This window comes from Phodopus roborovskii, unplaced genomic scaffold, assembly GCF_943737965.1.
Source record: "Phodopus roborovskii unplaced genomic scaffold, PHOROB, whole genome shotgun sequence".
Taxonomy (NCBI): Eukaryota; Metazoa; Chordata; class Mammalia; order Rodentia; family Cricetidae; genus Phodopus; species Phodopus roborovskii.
Genome location: NW_026125295.1, coordinates 22,364,144 through 22,385,013, shown reverse-complemented (window position 1 = coordinate 22,385,013; position 20,870 = coordinate 22,364,144). Strand labels below are relative to the sequence as shown.

The window sequence follows — 20,870 nt, the reverse complement described above, 5'->3', positions numbered from 1 at the left end:
CACACAGTGCTGTCCTATGGTTTACCTCCCTGCTCTTCTCTGAAAGTCTTTCATGTCAGACACCCAGGTCCCACATACGGAGGTCAGAAGAGCACCTCAGGTGAGCGCCTCACCTTCCGCTTGGTGTGAGACAAGGCTCTTGCTTGGTGTCATGCAGGGTAGGCTGGCTGGCTGAGAGCTTCCTTGGATTCTCGTTCCCACCTCTCGTACCCTGGTAAGGATGCTGTGTGGATTCTGGAGATTGAAGCTCAGGTCCTCATGCTTGCCACCAACTGGGCCATCTCCCTCGCCTTCTCACACTTTGGTGCGGAGAATAAATATTTTCCTTTTTAGAGACCAATCTGACCGTTTTGAATTACTTTGGTTGTCATCTCATTTTGCCCAGGCTGGCCTTGAACTCTGTTGAGGGTGACCTTGATCATCTTGCCTCCATCTCCTAAGCACAAAGGTTATATCACCATGCCAGCTTACATTAAGAATTTTATAAGATTCAGAGACAGGGAAAACCCTTACATATGTGTAGCCTTAGAAGTCCACATAATGCCCAGATTAGGAAGGAACCTCAGAGCTGATGGTAATTTTCTTCATCAGAATGCCAGTGACAGTTTATGAAAATTAATATGCCTATGTGCCATTTACTTTTCTGTGCTTATGCTCTGCACAGACCTGAAAATAATTTTATAATTGGGTTTAGGGATATAGCTCAGTGGGAGAGTGCTTGCCTAGCATGTGTGAGGCCCTATGTTTGATCCCAGCACTGGCCCCATGTGCACAGACACACACAAATGGTTTTAATATATACTCAATGCCTTTCTAAAAAGCACCCTCGCTGTCCTTTCTTGGCAGTCTGACACTTAAGAATAAAACCATGAGTAATGGCTCGGTGGTTAAGACCTCACTGTGAACCCAGAAATAGAGCTAGTCCATCTTGGACTGAATTGTGACCCAAAATAAATCTTTTTGCCTTTTAAATTGTTCCCCTCAGGTGACAGGATTGATGAGCGAGAGAGGAAGTAAAACAGATCTAAGAGTGAGATGGTAGAAAATCCTAAAATGTAGGAAGCAAGCAAGAAGGTATAAAACAGGAAGTTAGTGATCTCATATCACCACTGAGTAATGGAAAGGAAGCTTGAGAAGTGATGTGCATGGCTGCAGCTCACTCTTAGGGTTCACATGATCATCAACACCTTCAGGTGGATTATCTATGATGGACCTTGATTCTTGGCAGTCACGGTGCCAAAATAAACAGAACTATAGCCGATGGCAAGGTGATACAATGAGTCTTGCTGCTGCTTCCTCTTGGAGGAAGGGAGTCACAAGACCTTCCCATGAGATTCCAATCAACATTACCTCTAGCTGCCTGGGGGGTTTCTCTTGTGAGAAACCAGGAAGCTCAGTTGTCAAGCTAGACTTGATAGAATCTTCCTTTGGTTTGTAGACTTCCTTCCTATTAGGAGTTTGTAGATGTTCATTTTGTAAACACAGGACACCAGCAGGTCTGGCAACCTGGTGGATGATGGTGAGGAAATGAATGAGAACGGTCTCAATAATATGAAACCACACTAAAGTGAGCGAAGACACGAGTTAAGATGCAAAAGGTGCCAGGGACCAGGCACCAGAAAGCTGTATTAGGGTAGAGGTCCATGTGCAAACCAAGGTGCTGGAGTGGGGGAAGTCAGAGAAATGGACCAGCCATTTGGAAACCCAGGTGCTGGAGAGGATGGACTCTCCCTTTGCACTCCATTTGGACATAAACACTGAGTGGCCCCAGGACGGAGGAAGCCCCAAGCACCATTCAGCTGGTGGCCCATAACCTGTCAGATTAGATAAGAGCAAACCAATACAAATGCCCACTCAACAAGGGTGAACCAGACATCCATATCAAGAAACACAACTAAAAACTGAACAAAAACACAAGCATGAGTGATCAAGATAAAACATCTCCAAAACTTCAAGCAAGTTAATGACAAACAAAGTACAATTTCAAAACAGCTATTATAAATACGTTGAAGGAACCCATAAAGGATATGGATGAATGCCAGAATGAAGACTGAAGGTACTGAAATAAAGGAAACAATTCAACATGAAAATTGAATTAAATAGAGATAGAATTTCCGAAGAAAAGCCAAAGTGAAATAAAACTTAAAAATTCAGTCAAATAAAAAGCACAACTGAAAGTCTTGCAAATTAAGTGGGAGAGAGAATATCAAGGCTTAATAACAAGGTCGAGGTATTGGGTAACTGAGTCGAAATAGGAGGAAGGAAAACCTGTGGGAAAAACAGGTTAAAGGAACGTATAACCACTAAGTCACCTCTGAGGAGGATACTGGGACGAACACTGATCTAAAGAAAAGGATGAAAACAAGCAAGAGAATATAGGAGTATAACAATAACAAAAGAGATTTAAGAAAATGTAACAAAATGGTAGTTAATACTAGTTTTTGAACAATAATTTATCATCCCAATTACCCAATAAAGAGACAGACTAGCAGTTGGATTAGAAAGCAAGCTATCTTTTTGCTGCCTGCCATCGGGACCTTTGCCATCGGGACCTTGGCCAAAAGGATGGAAAATGGTTCTCCAAGCAAAAGGAACTAAGAAACAGAGTTGCCCCTGGAGCCTGCAGCAGGAGCCCTGTGGTCCCTGAGTTTAGACTTTTTTCTCTTAAAACTGAAGAAATTTCTGTAGCTTGAGCTACTAAGCTGTGAGTGAAGTACTGCAGCTGTAGGGAAACCCAGTGGTTTATCCTAAGTGAATGGCAGATTCATCATTCATTCACACACACACACACACACACACACACACACACACACACACTCACTCTCTCTCACTCAGTGTGCGCATGTACATGTGCATCTGTATGCCCCCCCCCTCCAGGCCAGAAAAGGGCACTGAATGCCTTGGAGCTGGCACTACAGTCAGTTGTGAGCCATCCAAAGAGGGGACTATGAACTGAACCCCAGCTTTGTAAAAAGCCAGCCACTCTGTGAACTCTGGATTCAGATGAGAGAACCTGACTCAATAAAATAAAGTGGAGCATTACTGAAGACCACCAAGCTCAACTTTGGGCCTCCATGAGTATATATGCATGCATACATGCACCACACACAACACACATACATACACCAATAAAGCAAAATATGCACATTAGTGTGAAACCTTCAGCACCTTGGAAAAGGCATTTCCGATGCTGGATTACAGGAGCCCAACACTGGAGAGTCACCGCTGCAAGAAAGTGCAGAACGGGACAGTGAGCAAACTTCTCTGCATTACACCTCTCCTCCAGCGAGCACAGAAATGGAGTTAAAACAGTGCTGTTTGAAGGACTTCGATTCTTTTTCCAAAGCTTGAAATTCCAAACCATATTTGTTCTTACCAACCGATATCCAGAGAAATTACATCTCTATCTCCAAGATAATTGTCCCAAATTCTTTAACCCTAGGATATTGGGGAGAACTGAAGAAAGCAAAGTCAAACAAAACTAGGAGACACTGGTTTATTATTCTCACGAAGGGCTCTTTTGAGGTTGAAGGGGTGCAGGGACACAGGGCATATTTCATTGAAGACTCAAGTATCAAATAATTGGCAAAACTTACTAAAAGTTCAACTGTTGAGATCTCTGGAGCAGATGATTAGCCTGAAAAGAAAAACATTAGCTTTAGGGAAAGCAATTGTGTATAATAGGTATAATTTACATATGCTAAAAATTAGAAATATTTTTACAGCCTCAACAATGCAAAGCATTTATAGATACAAACATGCAATCCTAAGACTTAGGAGGCAAGGCAGAAGGGGCCCAAATTCAAGGTCAGCCAAGGAGACCCTTAACATAAAAACAAATAGTACAGTGAAGAGTATATGCCATCCTTGGAGCTTGAGAGATGGTTCAGTGGTTAAGAGCATCTGTTGCCCCAGAGAGGATCCAGCTTGAGTTCCAGGACCCGTATGGCGGCTTATAACCATAAATCTAGTTGTGAGGGATCCAACACCCTCTTCCGATCTCAGGGCACTAGGCATATCTGTGGTGCAGACATACATACATGCAGTGAAAACACACAAAACAAACAAATCTTGAAGCAAATAACAATATGATGTCCTTATTGGAAAGCACAAATAGAGCTGGCTCAGTATCCACTTGTTGATAAGCAGGGCACCCTGAGTTTGATGCCCAGGACACAAGGATGGAAAGAGAAACCGACTCCTATAACACACATACACACACACACACACACACACACACACAAATAAATGTGATAAAAATACATACACAAAGCAGTATAAAGAGAGAAATGCAATTAACTGTACTAAGGAATGCCAAAGTGTGTGGAGCAGTGAGGTCACTCAGGCTGGGTCACTTATTTCACCCCATAGGAAGCATTCCTAACTGGCAGCACTCAGCCTTTGAGCAGGGTCTGTGCTCAGTGCTGCTGCCAGCAGGAGATAAGCCATCACTGCCTGTGGATGAGCTCAGTAGCCTTTCTCTTTCCTGGTCCCTGGGCTGATAGCCCTCCCTAGATGACAGCAGTGTTCAGAAGAGGCTGCCTCCTACATGGAACCCTTCTTCACCTCTTGATGAGTCAATCGAATAGAAGGGACTGAGCATGTGTGTGTGTGGAGGGACACTGACTATTTACGTCTATGGTTGTACCAGACAATCAGAAATTCCTACAAAAACTGTGTCCCCAAGGATCCTCCAAAACATGAGACCTTAGGTTGCAGAACAGGAGCTTTGCTGTCACAACGAGCACTAACCACCATCTACCTGCATGGAGCCTGCTACAGTAAGGTGCTCAAGTGTACTGGGAACTATCACCTTTCCAATTTCGGGACTTAGGGGGAGGGAGATTGGGCACATTAACCACACAATCCACAGAAAGAAAGGAAACTTCTCAGCCCTTTGGTCATAGGAGTTCCCACTTGTCTTCTTGACCATCAGTGAGACAATTTTACCACTTCCCAGCCTGGCTTGTCTCCCATTTTCCGGGTAAAAACACTGGTACCAGGGGTGTGACATCGCTGCCTGATGTGGACTGGCTTCTCCAATCCATCAGTTTCCTCTTCTGTTCCAGCCCCGGCATCCCAAACACCCAGCTCTGCACCGTGGAAACCTCATTAGTCCATGTGTAGTGAAAGCAAAAGCTCAGCGTGCTCACATGCAGCTCTGAGGGGTGACTGACAGGTACACTGACAATTACAGCTTTCCTACTCCATGTTTCCATACACACAGAGTGGACGGAGGCCCGAGGAAATGTAGAGATTTAATTCTCAGGGCAAACTCAGAAAACCAGACCCAAAACTACAGTGACAGTGATGATGATGCAGCTCTCCCGAGTCCAAGATCAGGGTTATTTCCCACCCAACAAGACTTCATTTGTTTTGAAAATCTTCAAGAATTTTGCAAAGAAGTTAATTACCTTTTATTTTTTCTTAGCTAAAAACATGCCAGCTTTATGTTTTACGCTATGTGAGGACACTAGAAATACTTCATACGTTTTCTTATAATTCTAGGGCCAGGGATGTGGCTTAGTGGTAGAGCTCTTTCCTAGCAAGCACATGTCAAAAATGAGTAAGTACAATTATTACTGTAAAATATATGTTTGTCTTATATAAATGCTTGATTTTAGTACTGTGACCTTTCACCCAGTTAGCAAACCATTGCTCTCTACCAACAACTGTAACTTACCAACTACTGTCAGCTGTATGGTCCTCTTGGTAGTCTCAGAGCCATGAAAGACTCCACACTGATAGGTGCCAGCATCAGATAGCTGAACATTGCTTATGCTTATGGATGCGTCCCCAGACCTGATGTCATTACTAGTAAATTTCACACGTCCTTTCATATCTTGATAGAAGTCATCATAAATTTTGTCTGCTAAATTTACAATAAACTAAAAGAAAACCAGAACATAAGAAAAAGACAAACATGGGCTAAGGAAATGGCTCAGGGGTTAGAAGCTTGTAGTTCTCCTCCAGAGGGCCCAGGATTGGGTCTTAGCACCCACATGGCAATGGCCTGTAACTTCAGACCCATGGGATTAAACAACCTCTTCTGACCTCCACTAAGCAGGTACATGCCATATAGAAGTACATACAGTTAAAAAAAAAAAAAAACTCACATAAAAAAAATCTTTTGTTAAATCTGTATATGTACCATGTTATCACAGAATTTAAAAAGAAATAGAAAAGAGAGAAAGTAAAGAGAGCTAGAAAGATGACTCAGTAAATAAAGTGTTTGACAGACAAGCATAAGAACCTGAACTAGTACCGCCCCACCCCCAGTGTAAGAGCCAAACATGATCTCACATTCTGTAAGCCTACAACTAGAATCCGGGTTGGGGCTGCAAAGCCTAGGCACTTGCTGGCCAGTCAGTGAGCCCCAGTTTCAGCAGGAGGCCATATCTCTCAAACGTGATGGAGAGAGAGCGGAGATGGCACCGACCTCAACGGCTGACTTCCACATGTACACCCATACATATACATGTGCAATCTACACACGCGCACACACACACACACACACACACACTCACACACACACACACACACTCACACACACACACACGCGTGCTACATTATATACACAGAAAGAAGAGAGAGGAAGGGAGGGAGGGAGGAAAGAATGAAGAAGAGAAACAAAGGAACACGTTACAAGGAAACCTACAATACTTAAAAACCAAATGATGAAGTAAAAATGGACTGCTGTGTTTGCCTGGTGTTGGTGGCACACGCCTTTGATCCCAGCACTTGGGAGGCAGAGGCAGTCGGAGCTCTGTGAGTTTGAGGCCAGCCTGGTCTACAGAGCTAGTTCCAGGACAGGCTCCAAAGCAATGCAGAGAATCCCTATCTCGAAAAAAAAAACAAAAACAAAAACAAAATGGACTGGTTGTGGCCTGAGGTGTAACCCCACAACCCTATTTTTTATTATTATTTTAAGCTTTGGTTTTTCTATTTTAAATCATATTTAGATTGAGCCAGGTGTGGTGGCACTCACTTATAATCCCAGCATGTAACAGCCTTCTTCTTTTGAGCTACCAACCAGGTCTCAAATTATGAGACAGAGACCTATTATTAGTTTTGGAGGCTCGGCTTAGCTTAGGCACTTTCCTGGCTGGCTCTTTTAACCTAAAGGCACCGGTTTCTCTTTCTCTACCTTTCGATTTGGGGCTTATTGCCTCTCTTCTGCATGTCTTACTTTCACTGCTTCTCTATGGCTGTCTGGTGTCTGCCTGACTTCATGCTCCAGGAGTGTCCCTCCTTCCGGCTTCACGTCCGGGTGTGTCCCTCATTCTCGCCCCCTTCTCTCATTCTTCCCCGTCTCCTTCCAAGCCTAGATTTCCCCTCCTGTTTACTCTCTCTCCCCACGAGCCCTGCCTCTCCTTTCTCCTGCCTAGCTATTGGCCTTTCAGCTCTTTATTGGACCAATTAGGTGCCTTAGGCAGGCAAAGTGAAACAGATGGGACACATCTGTACATAATTAAACACCTCTTTACATCATCAAACACAAGCAGTACAAACAAAAGTAATACACCTTAACAGATGAAGTAATATTCTGCGGTATAAACAAATGCAATTATCGTTGCCTAATTAAAAACAATGTTCTCCAACACCAGCACTCGAAGGCCAGAAGAGAGTGCTGGGTCGTGAGGAACTGAAGTAACAGGCAGTTATGTTGATGCTGGAAACTAAAAACAGGTCCTCTGGAAGAGCAGCCAGCTCTTAAGTGCCAAGCCAAATCTTTGGCTTCCATATTCTCATTACAAATGGAAAACACAGAGTCTGGTGTGATTAAATAACATTCAACGTGATTAAATAACACAGCCTAGTACTAAAAACGGGTTTGGTGACACTAGACAGGACCACATACAAACAAGAACAATAAAAAAAAAGAACAGGCCACTCTTTGCACCCCCAAGAAGGCTATCATAATTGGCCTATATAATGTAACACAAAAAAAAAGAGCAATTGCTTTTTGTCTTAATGAAAATTTGGAAGGCAGACATGACGGGACACACCTGTATTCCAGTAGCTAGGGAGGCGAAGTTTGATCATGACAAAAATAAAGGACACAGAATTTGACTTCTGGGGGCTGGAAAGGTGGCTCAGAAGTTAAGAGTACTGACTGTTCTTCCAGAGGTCCTGAGTTCAATTCCCAGCAAACACATGGTGGCTCACAGCCATCTATAATGAGATATGGTGCCCTCTTAAATAAATCTTTTTTTAAAAGCTGACTTCTGACAGAGTGTAATGACTGGCACACACACTCCACACACATGCCCTTGCTGCCCAGCCCACTCAGCATACCCATCTTGTCCCTTGCTTCCTATCACAAATGTTCAAGTTCACATTTTCAGAACTTCTACCACATCTTGTCCCTGATGTGTTCTAAGATCATTGTATCCATGTTCACAAGCCTGGGCAGTCGGGCTTCCAGCCACCATACCACATCTGCCTGGTAAGGATGAGCAGACACAGGGCACACTCACCATACGGTTCACCTCCTCATTTTCAGGTCCTGTAAGCTGCATCCAGTCAACGAACAGTGGTCCTTGGTCCTTGGGGCCAAGGGCGAACATGCAGGGCAGGTGGACAGTTCCCCCTTGGGCTTCCTGAATTGTCTGCTCTGGAGTAGTGATGTTCACACTTCCAGTGAAATCTGGAGACGGAAACATGGGCATGACACTGAGCATCTGCTGTCACTCACTGGCTGGCCCCAGGCTGAAGACAATCAGGAGACAGGATGAGGAGATGTGGGTGAGACTTGGACCTAGAAGGATGCAGTTCCCACCCAGGGATGCCCAGGTTTTAGTTTGTGCTCATGAATGTGGAATGAGTGTGGACATCAGCTCATCCTCAATGACTCCCCTAGAGCACCACCCACTTCCCATTGTTGTGCAGACACAAGCTTCTGCTAGCAAGTGCTCACTCTTCCCAGAAGATGTAGACAAGGGGATTTAGCTGGAGTTTCTGGGGTGTCAGTTTTGTCTACAAACGCAAGGTCAAATTGATTCATAGAAGCCACAGTGCCACAGGCTCCCTGGGGACTCCCTGTGCAGTGCCCACAGATTCCAGAAGAAGGCATAGAATCTCTGGGACTGGAGTCACAGATAGGTATGAACAGTCATGTGGGTGCTGGGAATCAAACTCTGGTCCTTGGGAAGAGCAGCCAGTGCTCTTAACTTGAGCCATAGCTCTAGCCATAACACATATTTTTGAAAAGCCTTCCATTTAGATCCCACTTAAGGATGATGTTGAAAATCCTTTTCTGTTTTGTTTTACTTGAGGGATAATAATATGAGTGCTAAATAAGTAATAATTTTGGCAAAGTCAGGTAAAGCTTCCTGGGTGAAATGCTTGTCAGGCTAGCTGATGTCCTGGGTTTGATCCCTGAAAGCCACTGTGGAAGGAGAATGTCAAATCCTGAAAGTTGTCCTCTGACATCTACTGGCATACTGTAGTGCCTGTGTACCCACATAGATATTCACATACTCTCTGTTTCTCTCTCTCTCACACACACAAACACATGCGTGCGTGCGCACAAACACGTACTCACACACTCACACAGACATACACACACATACACACTTACTCACACACATTCACACACACTCTCTCTCACACACACACACACACTCTCTCACACACACACAGACATATATACACACTCACACATACACACATACTCACACACTCTCTCTCTCTCACTTTCTCTCTCTCTCTCTCTCTCTCTCACACACACACACACACATACTCTCTCTCTCTCTCTTCCATCCCCAGCATCCTAAACACCAAGAAACCTCATTAGTCTGTGTGCAGTGAAAGCAAAAGCTCAGCGTGCTCACATGCAGCTCTGAGGGGTGACTGACAGGTACACTGACGATTACAGCTTTCCTACTCCATGTTTCCATACACACAGAGTAGACTGAGGCCAGAGGAAATGTAGAAATTTAATTCTCAGGGCAAACTCAGAAGCTCAAAGCAACAACACAGCTCTCCTGAGTCCAGGCTCAGGGTTCTTTCTCACACAATGAAACTCTTAACCATGCTGGCTGTCAGAGAAATGTGCAGAGTCTTATACCTCCCACGGGCCTCCTGGCCACTCAGGACCTTCCATCCCAACATTCTGTTGACCAGAGCTTACTAAAGGTGGAGCTAGAGCTGGAAAGCCACACAGAAGGAGAGGAGCAGCATTCGGGTGTGGGTCTTGGACCGTGTCTGCTCACACAGGCAGTAGTAGGCCTTGAAAGAATAGATAGGAGCTGTAGTCCTTGGTACAGGTTCCACAAAAAACAAGGCTTCGACCTTTTTACAACTGACTCCTCTCCTGAGTATCGTATACTCCTACACTGAACACGGAAATGTGACATGAGAATGAGAGAAATAGAGACATGGATATATAGAGGGAGGCGGGGAGGTGTTAGTGCAGCTAACGAACTTCTTTCTTCTGGTGCACATGCTCCAATACAGAACCAGAGTAACATGAAAAACAAACAACATGTTCCCCCACCCCCAATTATTGCTCCCATTATAGAACAGCAGTCAGGGGCTAGAGAGATGGCACAGTGCTTAAGAGCACTAGCTGCTTCTCCAGAGGTCCTGAGTTCAATTCCCAGCAACCACATGGTGGCTCGCAACCATCCATAACACAGCCTGGTGCTCTCTTCTGGCCTGCAGGCAGAACACTGTATACATAATAAATAAATCTTTAAAAGAGAGAGAGAGAGGACAACAATCAGAATAACATATAATTATGTTCAAACAACTTACAAAGGACCTGCTTACAGAAACCTGCAAAGTCAAGCTAGCCAGAATCCCAGTATGGGTGAGGCAGGGGACTTATGAAGTGCACCTCTGAGAAGCATGGAAATTGATGGCTGCTCAGGGAGAGAGAGGCTGTTTTCTCCAGGGATAGAGACCCTGAGCAGCTGCCCAGTAGATGAGGAGGATGTGAGGGATTGGGGAAGAAAAGGAGGTACCAACTGGGGGTAGATTTTATAAAAATAGATTATATGCATGTATGAAATTCTTAAGCAGAAAAACAACCTTTGCTTAGTTTTTAAATTGTCAACGACTTTACAAAGTTTGTCATAGGCTGGGCATGTTGCCATATGCCTTTAAATCCAGCACTTGAGAGGTGAGGCAGGCAGACCTCTGTTAGTTTGAGGCCATCATGGTCTACACAGATCTAGGCCATCCAAGGATGCATAGTGGGACCCTGTCTCAAAAACCAGAAACCAAGTGGCTAGAGCAATGGCTCGGTGGTTAAGAGCACTGGCTGTCCTTCTGGAGGACCCGGGTTCAGTTTGCAGCATCCATACAGTGGCTCCCCAGCTCTCTGTAACCCCAGTAGCAGGAGGTCCATCACCCTTTTCTGGCTTCCAGACATACACACAGGCAAGACACTCAGATGCATGAAAGAAAATGAAGTAACAACAACAACAAAAAGTAACTCACTTCTTTCTCTTTTGCAAAAGAAAAAAAATGTGTTCACTTTATGTCTCACTTAATGTGAGGACATTAGAAATACCCCAAAGTTTGAAATTATTATTCTAGAGCCAGGGGTGTGTTTCAGTGTTGGAGTCCCTTCCTAGCAAATATGAGCCCTGGGTTTCACCCATAACATAGCAAAAATGAGTATAGTTATTTCTCTAGAATAAAAGTTTTGTCTGATAAATCACTGTAACTTTAGTACTGTGAGTTCCCATCACAGACACCTAAGGCACACATCACTACCAACAGGAACTTACCAGTGACAGCCAGCTTAATGTTCCTGTTCACAATGCCGGGGTTTTCTTTCACTCTGCACTGATAGGTGCCAGCATCTGATAGCTGAACATTTGTTATGTTTATGGATGCATCCCCAGATCTGATGTCATGACTGGTAAAATGCACTCGCCCTTTCAGATCTGGATAGACATCATCACAAATTTTGTCTGCAGAATATAAAATAACCTAAAAGAAAATAAAAGTAGGAAGCAAAAATAAACTAACAGAAACAAAACACAGGCAAAGTACTTGTGTGCACGTGTGTGGTTACCTGCCTGTGAGGGCACAGAGGGCACAGGAAAGCACTGGATGTCTTGCTCTGTGCTCTCCATCTTACTCATTTGAGACAGGGTCTCAAACTGAACCTGGGCATAGACTAGCAACCAGAAAGGTCCACCCATCCTCCTGACTCTGCCCTTCACAAGCTGAAACTAACAGCATTAATTTCCACATACCACTATTCACGTCCATAGGGATTTCATTATAGCTCTTTGCCCTTGTGCATGAACTCTGTCTGACCCATGGAGCCATCTTTCCAACCCATTGTTGATTTTCTTTGCTTTGATTTTTTTGAGACAAAGTTTCCTCTGTGTAACAGTTCTGGCTGTCCTAGAACTTGCTCTGTAGACCAAGCTGGCCTTGAACTCACAGAGATCTACCTGCCTCTGCCTCCTACGTGCTGGGATTTAAAGGCAAATACCACCATCGCTACCCAATATTGATATTTTTTAGATAAAATGTGTCAGATGAAAATAATCTGCAGCTTTTGAGATAAAAGAAAATACTAAAGAACCATCTAAAACGTCATGTGTGATACAGGTACTTGGAAATGGGATCTTGGGCATGCATCCTTCTGCTCAGAGCTATCTTTGACTTTCCAGTGTTCTTCATCTGGTTCTGATCACTTTGATAAGAAAAACATCTACAACAATATTTTTATATGATTTCTATAATTTAACACTGATATTTTACAGGCTTTAAAATTCTGCTTATTTGTTGTTTTGTTGTAGGGTCTTACTATGCATCTCAGGCTGGCATGGACTTTGCTATGTAGCCCAAGCTGGCCTCAAACTCTCAAACTCTCAAACTATCCTGCCTCAGCCTACCTACACAGAGAAGGGTTGCAGGCCTGTGCTACCACGTTCAGCTTTCCCTTGGCTTTTTAAGAAAGTAACTGCACAGGAGAAGTAACCTGAACCGAGGAGAACAGACTGTGGTAATGCAGACAATCATGGTACTGTGTACATCATCTGGTGACCCTTTGCTGGTTATGGGAGCCTCGTGTAAATCTTAGACTCCTACCCTGGCCAGGTGCAGTAAGGTGACTTGTAGACCAGAAGGGGGATCCAAGTAGGAGGATGACTGGGTCTGGACTTTGAGACTAGGCTGGGAACACAGTAGAATGGAAGGAGACAAGAGTGACAAAGACAGAGGACATAGATCTCACTTCTTACAGTCTAGTGACTATGGCACTTCCACACCCTTTTGTCCCCTGAAGCCTTGGACAAATCCAATGGCCCCTCCTTTCCTGAAATCTCCAGTCATTGTATCCATGTTCACAAGCCTGGGCAGTCGGGCTTCCAGGCACGATGCCACATCTGCCTCCTGAGACTGAGCAGACACAGGGCACACTCACCACATGGTCTACCTCCTCATTATTAGGTCCTGAAAGCCGAAGCCACTCAACGTCCAGTGGTCCTTGGTCCTCGGGGCCAAGGGCGAACATGCAGGGCAGGTGGACAGTTCCCCCTTGGGCTTCCTGAATTGTCTGCTCTGGAGTAGTGATGTTCACACTTCCAGTGAAATCTGGAGACAGAAACATGGGCATGACACTGAGCATCTGCATCTGCTGGCCCCAGGCTGAAGACAATCAGGAGACAGGATGAGGAGATGTGGGTGAGACTTGGACCTAGAAGGATGCAGTTCCCACCCAGGGATGCCCAGGTTTTAGTTTGTGCTCATGAATGTGGAATGAGTGTGGACATCAGCTCATCCTCAATGACTCCCCTAGAGCACCACCCACTTCCCACTGTTGTGCAGACACAAGCTTCTGCTAGCAAGTGCTTGCTCTTCCCAGAAAAGACAAGGGGATTTAGCTGGAGCTTCTGGGGTGTCAGTTTTGTTTACAAATGCAAGGTCAAATTGATTCATGTTAGCCAGAGTGCCACAGGTTCCCAGGAACTCTGGGCAGGGCATATGGGTAAATTTTGATGCATTTTCTGCCAAATTGTCTTTAATTCTAAATTTTCATGAAATCTGATCATTTTTGTTGATACTCAGGTGGCAGTGGTACTGAGAATTGAAGCCAAGGTCTATTTATATCCGGCAACCAGTCTACAATGGGCTACATTCTTAACCCTGAATGGTGAAAATTATTTCAGTGCAACAAACTTTGTTGAGGGCAATTTATAAAGAATCACTTCCAAGTTTCTCATATACAGTATTAGGTTCTTTTCAATTGTCTTTGGTAAGACTCTTTGATCAAGGCAACTTGTAGAAGGAAGGTACTTATTTGGGCTTACAGTTCTAGGAGGGTGAGGGGAATGGCTGCCATGGCAACTTGCACTGGCAGCTGGCACAGCATGCTGAGAACTCCTATCATGGATAGGAAGCAGGAGGCAGAGTGTACAGTGTGAATAGCATGGTGTTTTTGCCTCAGATCTGCCCTCAATGACATGCTTCCTCCAACAAGGCCACACCCTAAATTTACCCAATAGTGCCAGCAACTGGGAGCCAGGCTGAGTGGTGGACAGTCTCATTCTAACACTGCACATATATAAATTCACTAAGTGATTGCCCTTGGCATTATGTTTAAGACATTTCTTATTTCACCTTCCTTCACAGTTCCTTTCTAAAAAGTTTAATCAAATTTATTTTAGTAGTTTTGAGAAGGCATTTTAAATGATCACAAGTTACCCTAAGATTTGTATGCTGTAACATTTGCATCTAATGGTGGCACAGTGGTTCAGTAGGTAAAGGAACTTCCATGTAAGTTTGGCCACGAGCTGAACCCCCCCACACACATACATACACACACTCAAACACACACACACACACACACAGTCACACACACATACTCATACATATACACACACTCATACATACACACATACACACACACGCTCACACATACACACACTCACACATAACACATTCACACATATGCACACATCCACACACTCACACATACTCATATACACATACACATACACACATGCACAATACACACACTCATGCATACACACACACTCACACACACAGTCACACACACACTCATACATATATTTACACTCACACACACACTCATACATACACACACATACACACACTCTCACACACTTATACTCACACACATTCATACACACATACACACACATGCTCACACATACACACTCACACATACACACACGCACAATATACACACTCACGCATACACACACACCACACACTCACACATACACAGTCACATACACACACTCACACACACTCTCTCACACACAGTCATACACACACATACACACACTCACACATACATACACTCACAATACACACACTCACGAATACACACACACTCACACATACATACACACTCACATACACTCTCTCTCTCTCTCACACACACACACACTCTCTCTCACACACAGTCTCTCTCTCTCTCTCTCACACACACACACTCACTTTCCATCCCCAGCATCCTAAATACCAAGAAACCTCATTAGTCCATGTGCAGTGAAAGCAAAAGCTCAGCGTGCTCACGTGCAGCTCTGAGGGGTGACTGACAGGTACACTGACGATTACAGCTTTCCTACTCCATGTTTCCATACATGCAGAGTAGACTGAGGCCAGAGGAAATGTAGAAATTTAATTCTCTGGGTAAACTCAGAAAACCAAACCCAAAACTACAGTAACAATGACGATGATGCAGCTCTCCCGAGTCCAAGATCAGGGTTATTTCCCACCCAACAAGACTTAATTTATTTTGAAAATCTCCAATAATTTTGCACAGAAAGTATTTTTTTTCTTTTCTTCTTTTTTTCCCAAGACAGGTTTCTCTGTGTAACAGCCCCCTCTGTCCTGGAACTCACATTGTAAACCAGGCTGGCCTCAAACTCACAGAGATCTGCCTGCCTCTGCCTTCTGAGGGCTAGGATTAAATCATGCACCACCACTGCCTGACTTTTTATTTTTCTTATGTAAAAATGTTATAGCTTGTCATTTTATGGTATATGAGGACATTAGGCATCCTTCACAAGTTTAAAATTATCACTCTAGGCTAAGAGTGTGGCTCTGTGGCAGAGCCCTTTCCTACTAAGCATGAGGCCCCGTGTTTTACCCCCAGGATATTGAAAATAAATATTTATCTATAGATAGATAGATATAATTATTACTGTACAAGCTACATTTGTCTTTCATAAATGTTGTGACTTTAGTACTGTGACCTTTCACCCTGTTACTCTCTAGCAACAACAGTGACTTACCAACAACTGTCAACTTGATGGTTGTCTTGGCAACACCAGGGGCTTTTTTCACTTTGCACTGGTAGGTGCCACTCTCTGAAGGCCGAGCATGTCTTATCTTTATGGAGGCATCACCAGACACAATATGATCAGTTGTAAAATTTACTCGTCCTTTCAGATCATAGTAGAAGTCAGAATAAATTTTATCTACAGTATACAAAAGAATCTGAAAGCAATCAAAAACAAGGGGAAAAATAAGCCAAAACAGAAAAGAAAATAAACAAAACCATGCTGCCATAGAATGAACATAGAAAGGAAGGAAGGAAGGAAGAAAGGAAGGAGGAAGGAAGAAGGAAGAAAGGAAGCAAGGAAGAAGGAAGTACCGAAGGACAGAAGGAAGGCGGGAAGGGAGGAAGGAAGGGAGGGACGGAAGAAAGGAAGGAGGAAGGATGGAAGAACAGAAGGAAGGCAGGGAGGGAGGGAGGACTAATGGACACCGGGAGAAGAATGAGAGAGGTAGGTGTAGGCAGGATGAGAAAACCTAGATATTCAAAGCACAGAACGAACGACAAAGTAGAAGGTCACCTGCGTGATCCTCGTAACCACACACTCTCATTTTAAACAGAGAACAGGAGGCTGGACATGGCAATAACCAGCATAACCTGATAGGGAAGGGTTTGGTGAGGCTGGACAGGAACACATCCTGATTCATCCCTGTCTGCTCCCGTTCTGTCAGCTGCCTCAGAGGCCGCAGTCCATCACCAAGTAACCAACAACAACATACCACTCCATTGCTTCCCAAGAACACTGATCATCATTTACCTGTGGGATCTAATTAGAAAAAAAAGGTTTTTTTTTTCTGTCTGGATACATAATTGGGAGCCAGGCATGATGGGACACACCTGTAGTTCCAGGAACTAGAAATACTGAAGCCTGGTCATGAGCTGAACTATAGAGTGAATCATTGTCTTAATAAACTAAGGTATATACACACACACACTACTGAGCTGGAGGTTAAGAGCACCCGCTCTTCTAGAGAACCCGGGTTCAATTCCCAGCATCCACCTGGTGGCTGACAACCATTTGTAACTCCACTTCCATTAGATCCAATGTCTTCTTCTGGCCTCTGTAGGCAATGCACACAAATGGTGCATTACATACACGCAGGCAAAACATATATATAAATACCATAAAACATAATAATAAATATAATAATATAGGATATATTGTAAAACATTGTAAAATAAAATATAAAAACAAATCTTTAAAAATACTGCTTATGTACATACAATTCATAAATGCTAATAGGAAAAAAATAACAAAACACACAAATGCTTTAAATAGCTGTAAAAATCTTTAAAACAAACAGAAAAATCAGCCTTATTCCAGGGCTTCTTTCTATGTCTAAAGCATGACCCTAAAGCTAGTGAATTTTCAGGCTTTCACAGGCTTTGGAAAGATATGTAGAAGGCAACAAACTGTGTTAAATTTCAGTTGGGAAAGATTTGTAGTAATCACCTTGAGAATCTCTTAAAAATTGGTTTAACACATCTTACGATTGTCACATGCCACAAGACCTGTCACAGCAGTGCCCGGCTCATAATTATCACGAATGAACACTGCCAGACCAGGCAACTTCAGATGAACCTTTAACTCTGATGAAGAGCAGCACACAGAGTAACTGGCATCCCAGCTGTGCTCTGTGGGAACCTATAGAGCCAAGGGGGCCAGCAGTCCATTTCTGTATTGTGTGTCCCCTAGCTGGCTGATGCTCTCCCAGGACTCCCTGGAGCTCTCCATTCATCTTCATCTGCATGTTGGAAGCTAAGCACTTAGCAGTAGCAGTCAGGGGTCCACAGCTGGCTCCCTTGAGGAGCAGCGGTTTCATCTAAGCCATTTTCTCAGCACAACCTCTTCACTCAACCCCAGTGTCAGCCAATAGCACTGAAGGTGTGGACTCTTTACCTATGTCCACCCCAGCGTTTATCCACAGGGCAACCACATGAGAGTCTTGAATGGTAATGGAATGTTATGGCCCTGGCAAGGGCGAGCAGGGATAGAGGGGCCTGGGGTGGATGCTGGTACTGAGGATGCACACACTCTAAAACATATATCCAATACGTATTATTATATTTTCATTTGCTTCCTTTCCCTAGGCTAATATAAGTTCTTAGCATTACTTTTTTGCCCTTAATGCTTTATGTTTGTTTATTTGTTTGGGGGGGAGGGAGAGAGAGAGAGAGTATGTGTGTGTGTGGTAATATGGGCCTGTGGGTCTGCAGAGGAAAGCAGAGAGCAATGGATGTCCATCACTATCACACACTACCTTATTTTCTTGAGACAAGTGTCTTAGTCAGGGTTTCTATTGCTGTGTTAAACACCATGAGAAGCAAGTTGGGGAGGAAAGGGTTTATTTGGCTTATGCTTCATCATCACTGTTCATCATCAAAAGAAGTCAGGGCAGAAACCTGGAGGCAGGAGCTGATGCAGAGCCACAGAGGGATGCTGCTTACTGCCTTGCTCCTCATGGCTGGCTCAGCCTGCTTTCTTATAGAACCCAGGACCACAATGCCAGGTGTGGCACCACCCACAATGGGTTGGGCCCTCCCCCATTGATCACTAATTAAGAAAATGCCCTACAGGCATGCCCACAGCCTGATCTTATGGAAACTTTTTTTTTAATTAATTAAGGTTCCCTCCTCTCCAAATGAATGACTGTAGTTGTATCAAGTTGATGTTAAACTATCCATCACAAGAAGGTCTCTCATTGAACCAGCCGAGATAGAAACCAGCAGGCCTCCATGATCCTCTTATTCCCTCCCCTCCCCAGTGCTTTTGTTATAGGCAAACATTTCCACACAGCTTTCTACGTGGGTGCTAGGGATGCGAGTTCAGGTTCTCATGTTTGTATAGCAAGCCCTCTTTCCCCATGAGCCCCATGAGCCATCCCCATGAGTCCAACACTGATTCGTTCTTTAAGTAAGTATGTTAGATGAAGCTGACATGAAACATTCTAAATAAAATAAAATACTAAAGAGCCATCCAAAACACAAGTGTGAGCCAGTCCTTGGACACGGATGTGATCTTTGGGTGTGCCTCCTCCTCAGAGCTAGCTTTGACTTTCCAGTGTTCTTCATCTGGCTCTGATCACTTCGATGAGAAAAACATCTACAACAATATTTTCATATGATTTCTATAATTTAACACTGACATTTTACAGGCTTTAAAATTCTGCTTATTTGTTGTTTTGTTATAGGGTCTTACTATGCATCTCAGGCTGGCATGGACTTTGCTATGTAGCCCAAGCTGGCCTCAAACTCTCAAACCTCCTGCCTCAGCCTACCTACACAGAGAAGGGTTGCAGGCCTGTGCCACCATGTTCAGCTTTCCCTTGGCTTTTTAAGAAAGTAACTGCACAGGAGAAGTAACCTGAACCGAGGAGAACAGACTGTGGTAATGCAGACAATCATGGTACTGTGTACATCATCTCGTGACCCTTTGCTGGTTATGGGAGCCTCGTGTAAATCTTAGACTCCTACCCGGGCCAGGTGTAGTGAGGTGACTTGTAGACCAGAAGGGGGGTCCAAGTAGGAGGATGACTGGCCTGGACTTTGAGACCAGGCTGGGAACACAGTAGAATGGAAGGAGACAAGAGTGACAAAGACAGAGGACATAGATCTCACTTCTTACAGTCTAGTGACTATGGCACTTCCACACCCTTTTGTCCCCTGAAGCCTTGGACAAATCCAATGGCCCCTCCTTCCTGAAATCTCCAGTCATTGTATCCATGTTCACAAGCCTGGGCAGTCGGGCTTCCAGCCACCATACCACATCTGCCTCGTGAGACTGAGCAGACACAGGGCACACTCACCACACGGTCTACCTCCTCATTATTAGGTCCTGAAAGCCGAAGCCACTCAACATCCAGTGGTCCTTGGTCCTCGGGGCCAAGGGCGAACATGCAGGGCAGGTGGACAGTTCCCCCTTGGGCTTCCTGAATTGTCTGCTCTGGAGTAGTGATGTTCACACTTCCAGTGAAATCTGGAGACAGAAACATGGGCATGACATTGAGCATCTGCATCTGCTGGCCCCAGGCTGAAGACAATCAGGAGACAGGATGAGGAGATGTGGGTGAGACTTGGACCTAGAAGGATGCAGTTCCCACCCAGGGATGCCCAGGTTTTAGTTTGTGCTCATGAATGTGGAATGAGTGTGGACATCAGCTCATCCTCAATGACTCCCCTAGAGCACCACCCACTTCCCACTGTTGTGCAGACACAAGCTTCTGCTAGCAAGTGCTCGCTCTTCCCAGAAGATGTAGACAAGGGGATTTAGCTGGAGCTTCTGGGGTGTCAGTTTTGTCTACAAATGCAAGGCCAAATTGATGGTTTGTGCTAGCCACTGTGCCACAGGCTTCTGGGAACTCCATGGGCAGGGCACTATTGGGTAAATTTTGATGTACTTTCTGCCAAATAGTCCTTAATTCTCAATTTTCATAAAATCTGATTCTATATTTTTTGTTGTTGTATCTTCTTTTTTAGACAGGGTTTCTCTGTGTAGCCTCGGCTCTCCTGGAACTTGCATTGTTGACTAGGCTGGCCTTGAACTCATACAGATCTGCCTGCCTGTGCCTCCTGAGTGCTGAAATTAAAG

The 20,870-nt window shown here is 44.3% G+C and overlaps 1 protein-coding gene across 1 annotated transcript in view; it reads right to left on the bottom strand.

Moving 5' to 3' along the window:
* Positions 1-2,206: 2,206 nt before the first annotated feature.
* LOC127234235 (coxsackievirus and adenovirus receptor homolog) overlaps positions 2,207-20,870 on the bottom strand; it is a 32,874-nt gene continuing 14,210 nt past the window's right edge. The window contains exons 2-8 of the mRNA XM_051201093.1: positions 20,089-20,312; positions 16,239-16,443; positions 13,397-13,566; positions 11,742-11,946; positions 8,481-8,650; positions 5,684-5,888; positions 2,207-2,268 (exon numbers count right to left, since the gene is read on the bottom strand). Of these exons, the coding sequence (XP_051057050.1) occupies positions 2,207-2,268; positions 5,684-5,888; positions 8,481-8,650; positions 11,742-11,946; positions 13,397-13,566; positions 16,239-16,443; positions 20,089-20,312 (1,241 nt within the window). The remainder of the gene's footprint in view (positions 2,269-5,683; positions 5,889-8,480; positions 8,651-11,741; positions 11,947-13,396; positions 13,567-16,238; positions 16,444-20,088; positions 20,313-20,870) is intronic.